At 42.0% G+C, this 19784-nt stretch overlaps 1 protein-coding gene across 3 annotated transcripts in view; it reads right to left on the minus strand.

The window, feature by feature from the left end:
- The window catches only part of atp10a (ATPase phospholipid transporting 10A), a 252799-nt gene that overhangs the window by 36851 nt on the left and 196164 nt on the right, over nt 1-19784 (minus strand). For all 3 annotated transcript variants that reach the window (XM_069891894.1, XM_069891893.1, XM_069891895.1), the window contains one exon: nt 11056-11162. In XM_069891894.1, coding sequence (XP_069747995.1) covers nt 11056-11162 — 107 coding nt within the window. The remainder of the gene's footprint in view (nt 1-11055; nt 11163-19784) is intronic.

Here is a 19784-nt window from a genome sequence, read left to right on the forward strand (position 1 = left end):
CAAGATGCACGGTTTGAGGCGTTATCAGCCCACTGGCGGTGGTCAATGTGGCAGGCACCAAGAGATTTCTTTAGGCAGTCCTTGTACCTTTTCTTTGGTGCACCTCTGTCACGGTGGCCAGTGGAGAGCTCGCCATATAACACGATCTTGGGAAGGCGATGGTCCTCCATTCTGGAGACGTGACCCATCCAGCGCAGCTGGATCTTCAGCAGCGTGGACTCGATGCTGTCGACCTCTGCCATCTCGAGTACTTCGACGTTAGGGGTGTAAGCGCTCCAATGGATGTTGAGGATGGAGCGGAGACAACGCTGGTGGAAGCGTTCTAGGAGCCGTAGGTGGTGCCGGTAGAGGACCCATGATTTGGAGCCGAACAGGAGTGTGGGTATGACAACGGCTCTGTATACGCTTATCTTTGTGAGGTTTTTCAGTTGGTTGTTTTTCCAGACTCTTTTGTGTAGTCTTCCAAAGGCGCTATTTGCCTTGGCGAGTCTGTTGTCTATCTCATTGTCGATCCTTGCATCTGATGAAATGGTGCAGCCGAGATAGGTAAACTGGTTGACCGTTTTGAGTTTTGTGTGCCCGATGGAGATGTGGGGGGGCTGGTAGTCATGGTGGGGAGCTGGCTGATGGAGGACCTCAGTTTTCTTCAGGCTGACTTCCAGGCCAAACATTTTGGCAGTTTCCGCAAAGCAGGACGTCAAGCGCTGAAGAGCTGGCTCTGAATGGGCAACTAAAGCGGCATCGTCTGCAAAGAGTAGTTCACGGACAAGTTTCTCTTGTGTCTTGGTGTGAGCTTGCAGGCGCCTCAGATTGAAGAGACTGCCATCCGTGCGGTACCGGATGTAAACAGCGTCTTCATTACCACTTTATATAATCCCTTTCTAACCACAGAGCACCTAGGGTAGTATTTCTCAACCTGGTTGAGATGTCAGGTGGCACGTGGTGGAAAAGAAAGGTTGAGAACCACTGGTTTAAGGTGAGTGGGTGCCTGGAATGCATTGACTGGGGTGGGTAGAGGCTTGTACAATAGGGACATTGCATCCTGAGACAGGCACATGGATGCAAGAAAATTAGAGGGCTATGGGTATGAGGTGGGGAAAGTTTAGATTGTTGTGTAGGTTTATATGGGTCGGCACAACATTATAGGGTGAAGGGCCCCTACTGTGCTGCAATGAACCATGTTCTATGTCAAGCTCTGCTCTCTGGCTATAGATACCTCTACTTTGAAGAATTATTTGAGCCCCTCACAATTTTATACTCCTGGGAGAAGTTTCTTTCAATTTCATTATGTTCCATAACCTGAAAGAAGAAAATGAATTGTATTTATAGAGTGTCTTCCCAGCCCCTCTCAGCACTGATGGCGAACTGACCTCAAAGGGATGTCAATTTTACGCTTTCATACTTTTTTACCTATTTATTTTCTGCATTTCCTTTTGCCGGTTGGTTGAGGCTGCTGGTTGCTTGAATTCCAGAAACTTGGGATTTTACTATGCTTGGTATGTGTGTGTTTGTAGGGGGTCAGTATACATTGTCTATTTCTAAATGCCTTAAGGTGACAGTTCAAACTGCTGCAATCTGGTACATTAGGAAGCTCAAGGATTCCAGCATTTTGTAGATGGAATAACATACAAGTGCCAACATCCCACTTGGAAAGATAACGATTCCTAATTTAGAACATTAGCAGTATATGAGATGAGCTTAGGATGCTGAAACAAGTGAGCATGGGACATTTTGGTCCACGTCGGCAAGTTGGGCCGAAGGGTCTGTTTCGAAACCGTATGATCTAAGGACTCTATAGCGTATACAGAGCCGTTGTCATACCCACACTCCTGTTCGGCTCCGAATCATGGGTCCTCTACCGGCACCACCTACGGCTCCTAGAACGCTTCCACCAGCGTTGTCTCCGCTCCATCCTCAACATCCATTGGAGCGCTCACACCCCTAACGTCGAGGTACTCGAGATGGCAGAGGTCGACAGCATCGAGTCCACGCTGCTGAAGATCCAGCTGCGCTGGATGGGTCACGTCTCCAGAATGGAGGACCATCGCCTTCCCAAGATCGTATTATATGGCGAGCTCTCCACTGGCCACCGTGACAGAGGTGCACCAAAGAAAAGGTACAAGGACTGCCTAAAGAAATCTCTTGGTGCCTGCCACATTGACCACCGCCAGTGGGCTGATAACGCCTCAAACCGTGCATCTTGGCGCCTCACAGTTTGGCGGGCAGCAGCCTCCTTTGAAGAAGACCGCAGAGCCCACCTCACTGACAAAAGGCAAAGGAGGAAAAACCCAACACCCAACCCCAACCAACCAATTTTCCCTTGCAACCGCTGCAATCGTGTCTGCCTGTCCCGCATCGGACTGGTCAGCCACAAACGAGCCTGCAGCTGACGTGGACTTTTTTACCCCCTCCATAAATCTTCGTCCGCGAAGCCAAGCCAAAGAAAGAAAAAAAATAGCCCCTTTCACACCTGCAAGTGATCCCAGGAATCAAACGGCAATCGGCCTTTAAAGTGGCAAGTGTGAAAGCAAAATCACCTTAATGCTGGTGTCTGATGACATCATCTCGCACTGGGGATTGACGGCCTCGACCCCAGTACAATCCCCAGCATCAGCAGATGCTGCTGTTGCAATCAGGCAAGTGTGAAATGGGTAATTCCATTGTGGGATTGAAATGACCCAAGTTTTTGCATGATTGCTGGAAGAAAAGATGGGGTGGCCATGGAAAGTCACATTGGGGTGGGGGGGGGGGGAAGGGGAGAGAGAGAAGAAATAAATAGCAATAGCGGACAATTTTTAAACAGCGTGGGAAAATTGTTAATGTTGTAGCACACAATTTATAAAGACCATGGGGAAAAAGCAATGGCGGACCTGACTTCCCAGAATGCCATGCAGCAGAGAAGCCCCTCTATGAATGCTCCACGTATGGGCACACAGCCCTTTGCCACATGGAAATCTGGGAGGGCAGGTCTGCCATCGCTTTTTCCCATGGTCTTTATAAATTGTACACGATAGTGCTACCAAGTTTCCCACACTATATAAATAGTGTTACAGCGCTACCAATTTTCCAACCCTGTTTAACAATTGTCCACAATTGCTATTTATTGCTCACACTTTCCCACGGTCCCTTATGAAGGTTTATATAGGTTAGCACAACAAAAAACGGGCTGAAGGGCTCATAAGGTGCTGTACATAAAGCTTAATTGTGTTATAATTGATTAATTTTGAACATCTCTGTTCAACTATCAGATCATAATACATTGATCAGGATTTAGGGTAGGTCCACCATCGCTCGATGCGTCATGACATCACCAGTAGAAGGTAGAACAGTCCTAACCTCGGGGATGGCTCCTTGTAAATGGGAAAGTGTTCAGTGTCCCAGTTAGGAGTGGTCAAGTGTGAAAAGCCAAACTCCCCCATTCCTGTCCCAGGACACCAAACGGCCAAGTTAGTGGGATGCAAGTGTGAAAGGGGCTTAAGCCACTCAGTCAGAGGTGCTATTTTGGGTGATTCTGAATTAAATTTTGTCTGGTCATTTCACACGAGTGTTTGGTGGTGTTTCCCGTCTACAAATTGACTGCAACATACCCTATAATGGTTAGTATTTTATTAGTTGTAATGATCTGTGGATTATTCAGAAAACGTCAATGAAAAACTGGTTAGCACAATGGTCTTGCAGTGCCGGCAATGTGGGTTCGAATCCAGTGCAGTCTGCAAGGAGTCTGTACATCATCCCTATGTCTGCATGAGTTTCTGGAAGGGCCTGCATCTCTCAATTAAAACAAGACTGCCCCTTATCAGAAATGACTTTTTTTTTGTTTCAGATCAACTGTTTGATTTCACTATCAATGGCTCTCTGAGAAAGAGAACTGTCAACAGACCAGAGATGAAGAACATCTGCTTCTTTAATGCACGAGCGATCTGCGTTCAATCTTTGTATCACAGTATCTTTAACCCACTACCATCAGCACAAAGGTACTGCAGCAACAAAATTAGGAATGCCAGGCATGGAAATAGCTTAATTAAATTGAATATAAATTTTTAAAAAAACATAAATATAGTAAAACACGAGAGTCTACAGACACCATGACTGAAGTAAGAACCTAGTGCTGGAGAAAATCAGCAGGGCAAATAATGTACTTTACCTACCAAAGAAAAAGATACATAATCAACGATTCAGGCTTGATCCCTTCATCGAGGCAAGTTCTGATGCCTGCCAGTATTTTGCTCATACCTTGATTTTGTTAGTTATGGATCTTTATCTTTGCTATATAAAGTACAATGTTTGACCTATTGGGTTTCTCCAACGTTGTGTTTTTATTACACAAATGCAAGTTTCTCCGTTCCTTCACAAGACGCATAGAAAATTATTCTTGATAAAAATAAGTTTGGATGCCAACATAAGATAATTATAAAAAGGAATTTTCCTTTATAGAAGTGTTCTGGAACCAGATGCTCCAGCCAGGTTTCCGAAAAAAAAAAAAAATCCTTGCTTCCAAGACAGTTTTGCCAGCTGGGAATCTTTGTACAGAATGGAATGGTGAAGTTATCAACTGAAAGGAAACGCGGATCAATATTTATCCTTCACTTAATTAAAAAGAGTCAATGGATTTAAGCTCTTTGAAAGCAGTGAACAAGGAAGACTTTGCTTCCTGAACACTTTTGGGTGTATTTTATGGATTTTGGACCTTGAAAATCCGTTTAAAATCTTCCTATCACATGCCTTTTTTTAAAAGATACAACCTATTTTAAGTCTACTAGTTTTTTTTGGCCACAAAGCAAGCTGTTTTGGTCAGTGCAGGTGCTATGCAAATGTTATTTTAGGCCTGGGCATGCTTAGTGCAGGCAGACTGTAAAAGCAGCTCACATATACAGATGCTGTGCATTACATTGATTATAGATTGTACACAGATTGATGCACATGATCTTCAGGCAATAACATAGTGAGTGTACTTAATGACATGTTTTTGTCTTCTGGAAGATTCAATACAGCAGAAATGTATCATCAATGTCGCAACAACTGCAATACATTCTGTTACATTTGTGGCAAGTATATGCTTAATGCTATATTTAATAAAAGTTAATTTAATGTTACTCCAACTTCCTACATGATATAGCAAATATTGTTATTGTTGTCTTCAGCTTGAAGTTGTCTATCATAAGCCTGAAATTGTTTCAGGAAGCAAACCTTTTGAAAATAAAATGTTGTCCAGTGTTGTCAATGGATTTAAGCTGGCATTTTGTCCTTTTAAAGTTACCTGAACATGATTTCATCCATAGCTTTACTCCCTTCACTGTAGGTTTAACTAGGATGCAGTTTCTGCAAGGTGCTCTGCAGCAACTCTTAGACAAATGGGCTGGATTGAAGTTCGGAAGTGGATGGTTCTAGCACACTGTCACCTAATTGTCTGTAATATGGAGAGGGATATGCCCAGGCATGCTGTTGTCATGCAAATTGCACCTCCTGCCTTATTTGTGGGAATTGTGGCATTGAACATCAGTGCCAAAAGCTAATCTAGGGTTAACACAGGCAAATTAACATTTAATGCACACAAACTCACGAGTTAGGAACAAGAATGCATCACTTGGCCCTTTGGGTCTGCTGATCTGCGACAGTGTGGCTGATCTGATTATAACCTCAAATGCACAGACTTGTTTATCTGAAGTAATTTTTAAATCATATTTATCTACCTGCAGCATTAAAATTATTTATAGAATCTGCTTCCAATGCTCTTTGAGGAAGAGAGTTCAAAATATTCATGACCCTGGGAGAAAACAAATTGCCACATCTCTGTCTTAAATGGGTAATGTTACATTTTTAAACAATAACTCTGAATTCTAGATTCTCTGCACATTCCGCCCCAGGCTAACATCTGGCTAGCACTGGAGAGAATGAGCAATGTGATTAGTTGCCACAAGACGGCACAAGGCGGCATCCCTGATGCCTTCCCAATCACTGTAGGGGACTTCAATCAAGCCAACCTGAGGAGGACTCGAACGAACTACCACCAAAACTTCACAGGTGAGACCAGAGGAACCAACACACTCATCCATTGCTACACTACCATGAAGAACGCCTAGTGAGCCATACCACAGCCACACTTTGGCAAGTCAGATCAGCTGGCTGTACTTCTACTCTTGGCATTCAAGCAGACTGAGGACTATAGCACCAGTAGTGAAGACGGAGAAAGTATGGTCGAGGGAGCTGGAGGAGCACCTGCAGGACTGCTTTGAATCAGTGGACTGGACCATATTCAAGAATTCATCCTTAGACTTGAATGAATTTGCAATGTCTCACCAACTTCATCAAGACCTGTGTGGATGAATGGGTGCCCACGCGCACATACCAGGTGTTCCCCAACCAGAAGCCTTGGATGAATCTGAGGATTCACAACCTCCTGAATATGAAATGAAGGGCATTTAAGGCCGGGGATCCCGATCTCTACTGGAAGTCCAGGTACGACCTGTGGAAAGCTATCTCTGGAAGAAGCTAGAGACAGAGACAGATATACGCCAGCTATGGCAGGGAGTGCAGGCCATTACGGCCTACAAAACGAGGGCGAACCTCATAGATAGTCGTGATGTTTCATTACCCCATAAGCTGAAAACCTTCTATGCCCACTTTGAGAAGAAGAACCAAACCAAAGTGTCTTCTAGAATCCCTGCAAAGTCTAGGACCCTGTGATATCTGTCTCTGAGGCTGTCATCAGAAAATTATTCAAGAGGGTAAACCCTCTCAAGGTATCAGGAATTGACGGCATTCCTGTCAGGGTACTGAAAATCTGTGCCAACCAACTAACCGGAGTGTTCATGAACATTTTCAACCGCACATTGTTGCAGTCAGAGGTTCCCACTTGCATCAAAAGGGCATCAATCATCCTAGAGCCCATGAAAAGCAGGGTGAGCTGCCTGAAAGCCTATCGTCCAGTAGCTCTCACATCTACTGTAATGAAATGCTTTGAGAGGCTGGTCATGGCCAGAATTAACATGTACGTAAGCAAAGTCTGAACCCATTGCAATTCACCTATCGTCACAATTTCTCCACAGCAGATGCAATGTCGCTTGGATCTGATTCACTTCGATAACAGCAACTCATACATACGGCTGCTCTTTTGCCTTCAACACCATTATTTCCCCAGTGCAGGTCAAGAAGCGTCAAATCCTTGGCCTCTGCACCCAACTCTGGAACAGAATCCTTGACTTCCTCATCGGAAAACCATAGTCAGTATGGATTTGAAACAATTTCTCCTCCTCACTGAATATAAACACAGGCGCTACTCAAATACATCGATGGATGTGTGGCCAGGTACAATTCCAATGCTATCTACAAATTTGCCAGTGACACCACGGTTGTTGGCAGAATTGCAAACGACAACGAGGAAGCGAACAGGAGGGAGATAGACCCGCATGTTGAGTGGTGTCACGCCAACAACCTTGCACTCAAAGCTAGCAAAACAAAGGAGATGATTGTGGACTTCAGGAGGAATCATGAGAATACAATCATTGAGAGATCGTAGTGGAGAGGATCAAGAACTCACAAAGAAGGCTCACCACCGACTATACTTTGTGGGGTGTTTGAGGAGATTCTGTATGTCACCGAAAACTCTCAAAAACTTTTACAGGTGTACCATGGAAAGCCTTCTGGTTGGTACGGAGGTGCCAACGCTGAGCCAAGAAAAAACTCCAGAGGGTTGTTAACTCAGCCATGGCATCAGGGGCACTAGACTTCACTCCATCAAGGACATCTACAAGAGGTAGTGTCCTAAGAAAGTAATCTCTTTCCTCAAGGACCCACACCACCCAGGCCATGCTTTCTTCACTCTACTACCATCGGGGAAAAAAGGTACAGGAGCATAAAGGTGAGCACTCAGTGGCACTAGGACAACTTCTTCCCCACTTCTATCAGATTCCTGAATGATTAATGAAATAAAGACACTATCTTCTTTGACTTTCCATGCACTATTTTTCTTAATTGTTGGAACGGGCAGCAAGGTTGACGTAGCAGTTAGTGCAATGTCTTTACAATTGGGACGGGATCTGGGTTAAAATCGCATGTTATCTATAAGGAGTTTGTACGTTCATCTCACGTCTGCGTGGGTTTACTCCAGGGGCTCCGGTTCCCTCACACTGTTCAAAACATACCGGGGATTTAAGTTAATGGGATTTTAAGTTAATGGGGTGTAAATTGTGCGACACAGACTCGTGGGCCAAAATGCCTGTTCCCATGCTCTAGGTCTAAATTTATTTAAAACTTAAATATAAGTATTTAAATTAAAAAAATTAAATTTCAAGGTGGATTATATGAATGTTTACATGGCTGATGCAAAACAACGATTTACATGTCTTGTTCATGACAATAATTCTGATTCTATCTTTATTCCATAAGCTGAGAGAAATGATGCACTCTGCCATCAAGGCTCAACTGAGAATTATATTATTCCAGACATCCTTAGATTGCCACCTAATTATGCAAAAAGAGGCTGTCCGGTTGCAAAAGAGGCTGTCCGGTTCATTTTCTCCCAGGTGACTAAAAATCTATGGAGGTCATCACTCGAAAAAAAGATCCTCATATCCCTCTATTCTTGCCTTATAGAGCTTGAATTTTTTTTTGGTCTTTATTTTTGGTTCAGTTTTGGAGCGTTCTTTTGGTTAGGCGAAAACATCAATTTTCAATCTCCAGAATAAATTGCAACTATATTCTTACACTTTTAAAGTCTCCCACCACTCCTTCCACCTCAGGTCACAATCCCAGGCACTCACTGTCAATGTATTATATGTAATATGTTAACCACACTGTGGTTTTCGGTCAGTAGTCTTAGCATAATGAATGTATTATGATTGCTTGCCATTATGCGATTAAATATAGCATGACATTCACAATTATAAAGTAATTAAAACCAAACAATCTAAAGAAGGACTTGGTGGGGTTTTCTAACTTATTAATTTAAAAATAATTGAAGCCCTAGGTTGCATCTTACATGTCTTGCTTCCATTCTGGAGAAATACTGTACAATGGGAAATGTCAAAGGCAATTTATCCAAAAGAGTGTTGTGATTCTGTGAATCTCACACTTGGTGGAGAAATCAAGCTGAGCATACCAACCAGGGGCCATCTCACCAGCTGAACACACCGTGTCATATTCACCACACGTATAGGCTGGAGTGAAGTGAATACCGTTGTCCTGCTGGCAGGAAGGTTGCACTGTCTTCAAATTTGACGTCAGATTATGGCCCGGCACGCTACTGGAAGCAACTCGGTGCTTAAGTGCCTCACAGGTATTTTTATATTATTTATATATTTTCTGTATATGAATTTATTATAATCGAAAGATATGGCAGCGGAGTTGGCTACGATGGCAGCTTCAGTGGCAGAAACTTTGGCGGTGGTGGTGGAGGGAACTACAATGACATTGGCAACTATCCCAACCAGTCCTCAGATTATGAACATTGGTGCAGGTGGCTACAGAGGCAGGAGCTTGGGTGGTCCCTCTGGAGGCAACTACAGTGACTCCGGCAATAGTGGCTTCTTTGGGTGGAGATTATAAACTAAACAGGAATACGGTATTTAGCAGGAGAGGGTGGGCCTGCAGATTGACAAGGAGACAGCCAGCAGATTACTGCAATACAAATCCCAGTCAAACACAGGGCACAACTGCTACCGGAAGAAAATGTATATTTTCAGTCAGACATTTGAACTCATGAAACTTTTTTCTAAGAAAAGAAACTTTAATCCCATGTGCATGGATATCTGGTTAAGGACTGTGATATTTTTGTTTCTAGGACATTTTGGCACTCACAATTTTGCGCCAGACATTTTGGTGCCCACAGTTTGGCACTGGACATTTTGGTCCGTTACCCCACTCACTATCTCTGACCAACTCTGACCTGCTGGCGGCCTGTAACAGCCCCACCAGCCACCCTGTTACAGTTCCTCCGACCACGCGCTGACAGCCCTACCAGCCGCTCAGTGACTGCCCAGCCAGCCACTCTCTGACAGTCCCGCTGGCTGTTTTTACCTGGGGGAAGTGGTTTCCTGGTGGGAGGGAGTTTGCGCAACGCAGGGGGTTCAGACAGTGGTTTCTGAAGCACCGGGGGTTCAGACAGTGCTGCAACAGTGTGGGGAGCAGGGCCAGCACCAAACATGAACCTAAGTATAACAATAAATCCCAAAATATTTCAGAAATGCCGCAAAGCCGGGGGGTGCAGGGCCAGTGCCATACTATAGGCACAAAAATGTCTGAAGGGCCTCAAAAGTCTTTTTGCCAAAATGTGGACCCAAAATGTCTGATTCCAGATATTTTGATAAACTGTTAAACAAGTTATTTTATATTTGGTGATTTTTCCCTTCTCTATTCTGGAAGTGTAAAATAAAAATTTCAGACTTTTTTTGATTGTATGGGTCCAGTCTTCAAGTGACATGTATTATTTGTGATCATAACTCGGTGAAAGAAGAAGTGGGTCGATGGAGCAAATAGTGAGGCTTGATGGAAGAACTATGGATCCAGGCTGAAGGTGATGGAAAATCATGGTGGAAATGTGTGCCCAGAAGATTCACACGCTGAATCTCTTTCAATAGATTAAACACACGAGAGACTGAAGCTGCTAGAATCTAGCACAGAAACAGCCTATCGCAGGAGCTTAATGGGTCGTGATGCACCAATGGGAGAAAAAAAAGACGTGTTCAACATTTTGAGTTGAAGTCCTTCATCAAGATTAAAAAAGTGGGTTGTCACAATAATGGAGGAAATCATCCGTGAGTGCAACGTTAATGGGTGTGTGTCTTCTCACAATTTTATCAGTTGTATTTTCATTCCATTTCACAAATGTCAAAATCATTCAATTAATATTTTTAGCAAGCAGTGAGGAATTAACTTCACAAAAAGATTAAGCAATAAAGATGAATTTATGGATCAATAGCATACACTATGCAATACAAGCAGTATTGGTGCTTGATAGCTGGCAGGGTTTCAGTCGGTAAAAGGGCGTGCTTCCATACTGTATCACTTTCTCTTTATCATCCTAACTTGACACAGAATAAAGGATTGTTAATCACCCACCCGCTTGGCGATGCATAGTGTCCGGAGTCCGTCAGTAGCATACCGGTTTAGGTAGTTCTGGGTCTTGTTCCGAATTTTCCTTGTGCGTTTGGCTGTGGAGTTCTCTTCTGAATTGAAAACAAAAAAAAAAATCAGTTGAAACTTGCAAGATAGTGAAACATCCAGCATGCTGTGGAGTTGCCAAGAAACCCTTGAAACATTGTAAAAATTATTAACGCTGCTTAGATAGGCCACAGCAAATAACTTATCAACAAAATTATCCCAGACCTTAGTGCTGAGTAACTGAACAAGTTAACGCTACAACAGAGCCAGCGATCTGGGTTCAAATCTTACGCTGTCTATAAGGAGTTTGTCTGTTCTCCCTGCATCTGCGTGGGGATGCTCCGATTTCCTCACACCCTCCAAAAATATACAGGTTTGTAGGTTAATTGGTGTATTTGGATAGCATGGGCTTACGGGCCAGAAGGGCCTGTTGCTGTATCTAAATATATATCTCTCAGTTAAATTAGAACATGGTCTTCTTGGAGGAGGATCATTGAATTTCAATCCTCCCTCCCCATCAAAATTATTCAACCAGTTGCCAGGGACATTACCCTTCATCCTGAGGAACAGACTTGCAGCACTGGCTGTTTCCTGTAGGTTCAATGCACGATCATCCTTCAGAAGCATATTGTTGGTGGAACGACCTTGTCCCTGGCATTTTACTTATCCACATTTGAAAGTAATGCTTAACTAAGCAAAACTGGTCGAGACACCCAGCCCTCAATGACCCAAAGGTTTACGGGCGACAAAGATTTGCCACGCCTCACACCCAGGTACAGTCTGCACTGAATCAATCAACTATAATTAATGCATTTGTGCAACAATTTCAATCCATGTCATTTCTCAGGAAGAATTGCCACATTGAGCATTCTTTACATTTTTCACATTTGTAAATTTAAATGTGGCGGGTAGAGCTGTCTCCACCAACATTAGAACATTGATCAGACAGGAAGGAGTTGAACGTGGTCTTTTGGAATGCATCCAATTAGCTGGTTATTTTTCAGTTTAAAATGTTATCAATGCATCACTTTTTAATTTGGTTTTAATGCTGTTTCTGCAGCTTTTGGTTTGAAAATTACATTAATGCATGAATTCTATGATAAATGCAATGTTGTATTGGTACATTGCTTCAAATGAATCACAGCTGATGATAGAGAATATTTCTCAGGTTTTATCACAATAACTATTTAATTCAGGGGTGTCCCAGTTTTTTTTTAATTAATGGTGTTTGGCAAAAAGAGTCAATTTCAGGAAAATACACTATTCGAAAGATCCATCAACCCTCAGTCTTATGGAACACTTATCAAAGGACCAAATTAAACTAAATCAGTGCTGCTTGCATATTCAAGGATCTATTTAGAAGCTTCTTAAGTTACAGGAAGGATATGGAAGCTATGGAGATAGTGCAGAGGAAATCGACCAGGACGTTGCCTGGATTGGAAAGTATTTCTTCTGAGGCAAGGTTAGCTGAGTTTGGCTTTTCTCTTTGGAGTGTAGAAGGATGAGAGGAAACTTAAATTGAGGTCTACAAGATTATGAGAGCTGGAATAGCAAACACCAGAGGACATCTGCACAAAGTGAAGGGAGGAAGGTTTAAGGGAGACATCAGGGGTAAGCTTTTTTTTTTAACACAGAGTTGCGGTTGCCTTTCCAGAGGTGGTGGTGGAGGCTGAAACAATAGGCATTTAAGAGACTGTTAGACAGGCACACAGATGAAAGAAAAATAAAGAGTTATGAGGTATGGAAGATTTAGTTTTTAAAAATACATATATGGATCAGCACAAAATCATGGGCCGAAGGGCATGTACTGTGCTGTAATGATTTACATTCAATGTTATAAATGCTGTTATCATATCTGCTTTCACCACCACATCTGTTTGTTACCCATATTGCTCTGAGTAAAAAAAAACACTTTCCCTCACATCTCCCTTAAACTTTCCTTCCCTCAATTTAAAAACATATAATTCAGTATTTGACATTTTTGGACTTGAAAAAGAATTTCCGATGCATCCCAGAATTTTAGAAAATTCCATCGGGTCACCTTCTGACCCTCCAGAGGAAACAACCCAAGTTTTTCCAACTTCTCCTTGTAGCTCATGCCCCCTAATCCAAGCACCATCCTTCTGTTCCTTTTCCAAAGCCTTCACATCCTTCCTATAAAGCAATAACCAGAATTGCACAAATGTAGACGAACCAAAGTTTTCATAATTGCAATGGAAGTTCCTTTCCTTACACTCAATGCTCTGACCAATGGGAGCAAGCATACTATATACCTTCTTTACCACCTGATCTGCACGTGGTCACCTTCAGAGACCTATGAATCTAGACTTCCAGATCCCTCTGAATGTGAATGCTTATAAGAGTTCTTCCATTAACTTGATATTTTCCCCTTACACCACCTCATACTGTCCAGGTTAAAATCTATCTGTCATTTCTATGTTCATGTCTGAGATTTATCTTTATCCTGGTATCCTTTGATAGCCTTCGTCTCTGCCCACAATGCCAACATATGTCACCAACAGAAGGCGATCCAGCAATTATCCCTGCGAAATGCCATTGGTCATTTGCCGAATGACACCGTTCCACAACTGCTACCTCTCTTCTCTGGGTAACCTAATTCTGAATCCAAACTGTTATGAGCCCAGAGGACTCTAATACCCAGCAGCAATAGAAATTCACCAAGTCAATGGTTACTTAAAGAAAAGTTGCTTTTAATTTTCTTTAAACATAATAACAAGATCAATCTTTAACTTATTACTATTAACTTAACCCCTTTCTAATTCTAAGTGCACATGTATGTAATGTGTATATGTTCAGGAAAGTTCTTAGTTTCACAGTCCAATCATTCACTTTTCACTTCTCCAAGTTCACTGGTATCAGGCAATTCTTAGACTGTGCACAGGCTCTGGTGCTTAAAGTTAAATGGTTACCACTCAGGACGGTTCTTGTTGGTTTCAGAGAGATAGCTATTGCTCATTGGACACACATAAACTGATTTCCTGCACTCAGTCACTTCCGTGTCATGCTGAAGAAACTTTCCCCATCATGGGTTTTCTAAATGATAATCTCTTCTTTCAAGTCACCACAGAGTTCCTTTTCTTTCCCTTATTTCAGGAGAAACATTCTAGCCAGCCATTTCCTCTTGTAAGGACTACAAGGTGTTTGAACAGACTGAACTCAGAACTCCCAACCCATCTTCAAAATGGGATTTTCAACAAGCCTGCCAGCTTGCTATTTTGCAGCCTCAACTGCTACTGTTGAACTGACTTTTACCTCTCTCTCTGTCTCTGAGAGAAGGATCCTGTTTGTTTTTTTTTCCTTTCTCTGCTTGTAAAAATCCAAATGACCTCTCCCAAGGCTCCAACCCCAATCTTTGAAAGATCTTATCAGTACTTGAGCCTGGACTCTGTTCCATTTGCACCTCCTTTTGAAGTTTATTCCAAAGCAGTTCCTTTGTCTCTGCAAAGTCAACCGGAGCCTTATCGTCCAGCTTCAGCAAAGCTCTTGCATTTTAAATGAGATGTCTTTTGTGAAGTGTTACTCTGTTTGTGAAGTGACCTACACTAAACCCCCCCACAATCTATCTCTTTTAAAGGCATATTTATCCATAACCAAAGGCCTGTAAGTCCTATTACTCAGTCTCCTCTCCAGTTGTTTTCCAATTACTGGCATCTTAATTTTGCATTCCTCTTTTAGTACAAAGAAAAAAAAACTGAGATCTGAGATCTCAACTCTTCGGGACAAAGACACATTTTAATATTTTAACATTTGTAATCAAACAATTCACATGTGATTAAAGTGTGCATTCCAGATTTTATTCAAAGTTATTTGTATACATTTTGGTTTAGAATACTACAACATAGTACAGGCCGTTCGACCCTTGATGTTGTGCAACCTATATATTCCTTCTCTTAAATGCCCCTATTGTTTCAGCCTCTACCACCATCCCTGGCAAGGCATTCCAGGCTCCCACAACTTACCTCTGAAGTGTCCCCTAAACTTCCCTCCCTTCACTTTGTACATATGTCCTCTAGTGTTTGCTATTCCTAACCTGGGAAAACGGTGCTACCTGTCCACCCTATCCATGCATAACATAATCTTGAAGACTTCTATTAAGTCTCCTTTCATCCTTCTATGGTCCAAAGAGAAAAGTCCCAGATCTGCTGACACATAAAACATTTTCCAATCCAGGCAATATCCTGGTAAATCTCCTTTGCACCCTCTCCATAGCTTCCACATCCTTCCTGAAATGAAGTGACAATACTCCAAGTATTGTCAACAGAGATTTGTAGAGTTGCACCATGACCTCCTATTAATGGAATCCAATCTCCCATAGGCCTTGTTAACTATTCTATCAACCTGCGTTGCGACCTTGAGGGATGTATGAATTTGGATCCCAAGGTCCTGCTGGTCATCCACACTCCTAAGTAATTGACCATTAATCCTGTACTCAGCCTTAAGGTTTGTGTTTCCCAAATGCATCACCTCACATTTATCTGGATTGAACTCCATCTGCCACTTTTTTGCCCAACTCTGCATTCTCTCTATATCCTTTTGTAACCTATGACAACCTCAGAACTTTCCACAACTCCTCCAACCTTTGTATCATCCACAAACTTCATCTAGGTCAGTGTTTCTCAATGTTTTTCTTTCCACTCACATGCCACTTTAAGTAATCCCTAATCCATCGGTGCTCTGTGATCAGTAAGGGATTGCTTAAGGTGGTAGGTGAGTGGGAAGGGAGGGTTGAGAATCACTGGTCTAGAACCAATTGTTACTGAAATATTGTGCTTGAGAAAAATTGTCATTGGCCCATTTCCTTTGGAGTTATGAAACTGTGCACATAACAAACCAATTAGGAATGATTAATACAGTGGTTTTCAAACATTTTCTTTCCATCCACATACCACCTTAAACAATCCCTTACTAATCACAGAGCACCTATGGCATAGGGAATACTTAAAGTGGTATGTGAGTGGAAACAAAAAGGTTGAGATCCACTGATCTAGCTCATTTATAAAGATCACTAAGAATAGATGCCCCAGAAAAGAACCTTGTGGAATTCCACAAGTTACTGTACCATATAGAAATTACAACATTTTTTATATATAGTTCCCCCATTTCAGGGCACAATAACATTTGGAACAATGGCCTTTGCAGATGTTTGCGATTACTCAGGTTTGTTTAATTGCTTCATTGATGCAGGTATAAGAGAGCTAGGCTTGCTTCAAAGTTTTTGATTATCTTTGGAGTCTGTAGTTGCTATTTTTCAACATGAAGACCAGAGTTGTGCCAATGACAGTCAAAGAAGCCATTAAGAGGCTGAAAAACAAGAAAACAACTGTAAGAGACATCGTTAGCATTATCAAACTCAATTGTTTGGGACATTATTAAGAAGAAGGAGCATACTGGTGAGCTTTGTAATCGCAAAGGAACTGGTAGGACAAGAAAGTCCTCCACCAGTTTAATCAAAACTAAGGGGCTGATTGTGGACTTGATGAGGTGGAAATCAGGAGAACACAAACCAGTTCTCATTGGGGGGGTCAGCAACGGAAAGGGTTGAGAACTTCAAATTCCTGGGTGTCAATATCTCTGAAGATGTATTCTGTGGCCTCAATGTTGATGCAATCATGAAGGCGGCTTGCCAGCAGCTATATTTTCTGAGGAGTTTGAGGAGATTTGACATGTCACTAAAGATTTTTGCAAATTTCTGCAGGTGTACCGTGGAGAGCATTCTGACCACTTGTATCTCTGTCTAGTATGGAGATGCCAATGCACAGGATAGGAAAAGACTACAGAGAGTTGTGAACTTGGCCAGTGCCATCATTAGTCCTTACTCCATCAAGAATACCCATAAGAAAGCAGCCTCTATCCTCAAGGACCCTCACCACCCTGTTCACAGTGCTACTATTGGGAAGGAGACGAACACCCAATGCCACAAAAACAGCTTCCCCTCGGCAATCAGATCTCTGAACAGATAATGAACCACAGGCATGACCTCACTTTCTCTTCTTTTTGCACTAATTTATTTATTTATTTTTCAAATGTAATTTATAGCAATATTTAAACCTGTGATGCTACTGCAAAATAATATATTTTATGACATATTCATGCCAATAACTGGAGTCTCCCCACCCCTCCAACCCCCATGATGTGATCTACTGGGATTGTTGTCTGAAGAGGGCACACAAAATCATTGAGGATCCCTTCCACTCTGCACAAAGCATCTTTCAGCTGCTCCACCGGGGAAGAGATACAGGAGGATCATAGCCTGCACCACCAGGCTGAGGAACAGCTTCCTCCCATGGGCAGTGAGAATGCTGAGTCACCAAAGGAACTGCTCGCAGTAAACATCCGCGACTCTCATTGGTACAAAACAATGTCTGTCTATTTATTTATTTATTCATCTATTTATTTATTTATTTGTTTATTTATCTATTTTTACAGATATAATATCTTGTCCTGCATATGTATTGTTTGTCTGTATGTGTGTTGTGTCTGGTCATGTGTCTGCATGTTTTTGCACTGGGGACAGGAGAATGCTATTTGTCACATTAAACTTGTACAATCAGATGACAATAAACTTGACTTAATAATAAATTCTGATTCAAACTGTTTAATATGAATGGGTTAGCACATTGGGCAGGCTGAAGGACCGGTTTCTGTGATTTCATGATTCAAAAGAAAAACTTGCTTTGCCAAGTTCTCGAACAGTGCATCTGTCGTATGAGGAAGTGCTTAATCTCATTCCTCCACCAACACCAAACACCCAGATGTTCACTGATCAGAAACTGGTGCCATCACACTCCATTATTCTCAGGAAGTGGTTTCACCTTGAAGCAGTGACATGTAAAAAAGTGCAGATCCATTCTACTGGAAGTATGATGAACAGAGAAAAAAAAACCCAGGCTCGCACAAACAAGCTTCCGATTGCGTTGCTAATGGCAACCGTACAGATGGACAGGTCAGGAAATCTCAGAAGGATGGCTGTTGTTTGGGCGTTCGATAAATCCCCGGGGAACTTCAAGGTGGCAGGCTGGGGTTGGGGAATCATCTATACACCTTTCCAATACGCAAGGATTCTGAAGCAGTCAGGGTAATGCAGACTATTCTTTGGCTGCGATGTTGAGAAGGTTTGAAGCCACCACGGTGACTTCACAGATGGAGGCCTTCACTCTGTGGAGCTTAGCTGAAAGCCCGAGTCATGTTGCACTGTATAAGCCATACCACCAGAAGAGAAACCTTCAAGGGCTGTGCTGACTCATTCCAAGGTCAGGCCCAAGAATAGAAGGTCAGTTATCTTCTTTGGATGGGAGACTTCACCTTAACACAGGAAGATGCTTATAACTGGGAAATAAAATGAGGATTCTCTGTCTAATGTCACTATCATCCAATGGCGAAAGGTTCCACACAAATTCCAAATCAATTCTGCTGTTATGAGGGAAATATGGTTTCAAATTCAGAGGAAAGCACTGACTGAGGAAAACAAGTTGTCTTTCTACCAGATATTTCAATGAAAAATTCATTCTTGCTGTTGGCTGAAATCTCATAGACCATTTGTATTTGTGTTGATGATGTTGTTACAGGTTTCTGTCTCAAGCTCGGGACATCCACTGGCATGGATGGCACATGACAAAGATAGAAACCGCAGTCAGTGACATTATTGGATGAATGCAAGAATCACTCTGCCAGCTTGCTCCGTGCATAAGTCTCAGAGACATCAGCCTGCATAAAACAAATTACTCATTCCTATTCGGCATATCACATTATCAGTCAGATTACCATCTACTACCTCAGGTTCTATGTGGACTTATTGTCTTAGTTCCATGACTAGAAAAACCTTCAAGGCTGTTAATTTTTTCCTCTCACCTTCCAATATAATTCACATTTCCACACCAATTGAAAAATTTACCTGCTGCTAAATCAAATGTATTAACCGTTGGTGGACATGCCTACAACTTATTTACAGCATGCACCCATGTTGTTCATTCCTTAATGTCCATCAGCACAATGAGGTTGAGCAATTAAGAGAAAAGCACATTGATATGAATCTGGATGGGCATACAAAACAGGACAGCTGGTAAACTACTGGTAAAATAGATGATAATTATTAATAGTTTCACTCTCATGGTTACCAATACTGATCATTGTTCTGAACTCCAATGGAACCAAATCATCTATTCATCAATTCCTCAGAAGCCAACCTATCCATTCCAACGATAAAGCTAGTTGTATAAATACTTCCAACCTAATTATTTCTGTTCCCTAAATAAGGAGTTCAAAACTATATTATTTCCAATGAGATTTCACTCTGGCTTTTAATGTAACTGAAGCCTCAATAGTTATATTGTTTGGTTGAATAATTTGGCTCACTAATTCTTTAACTAGGTAACTTCCACAATAGTTTATTCCATGAAAACTCTCATCTCACTCTGTAATAGATATTCCTTGTGCCCAATCCCTCCCTCCCCCCTCATTTCTTCTACATTTAATATGAACAGGCTTTTGAACTTGTCCCGACCTGAAGCTTTAACATTCCTTTTCCTCCCACAAATTAAGACGAGTGTTTCCGATACTTTTCTTGCTTTCAGTTCATACGATCCAGTATCTAAATTTTTATTCTCATTTTCATTGACTCCCAACTTTTGTGGTCAATGCCGCAAGCAATAAACAATAACATTTGGTTA

This window comes from Narcine bancroftii, chromosome 7 (assembly GCF_036971445.1).
Source record: "Narcine bancroftii isolate sNarBan1 chromosome 7, sNarBan1.hap1, whole genome shotgun sequence".
Lineage (NCBI taxonomy): Eukaryota > Metazoa > Chordata > Chondrichthyes > Torpediniformes > Narcinidae > Narcine > Narcine bancroftii.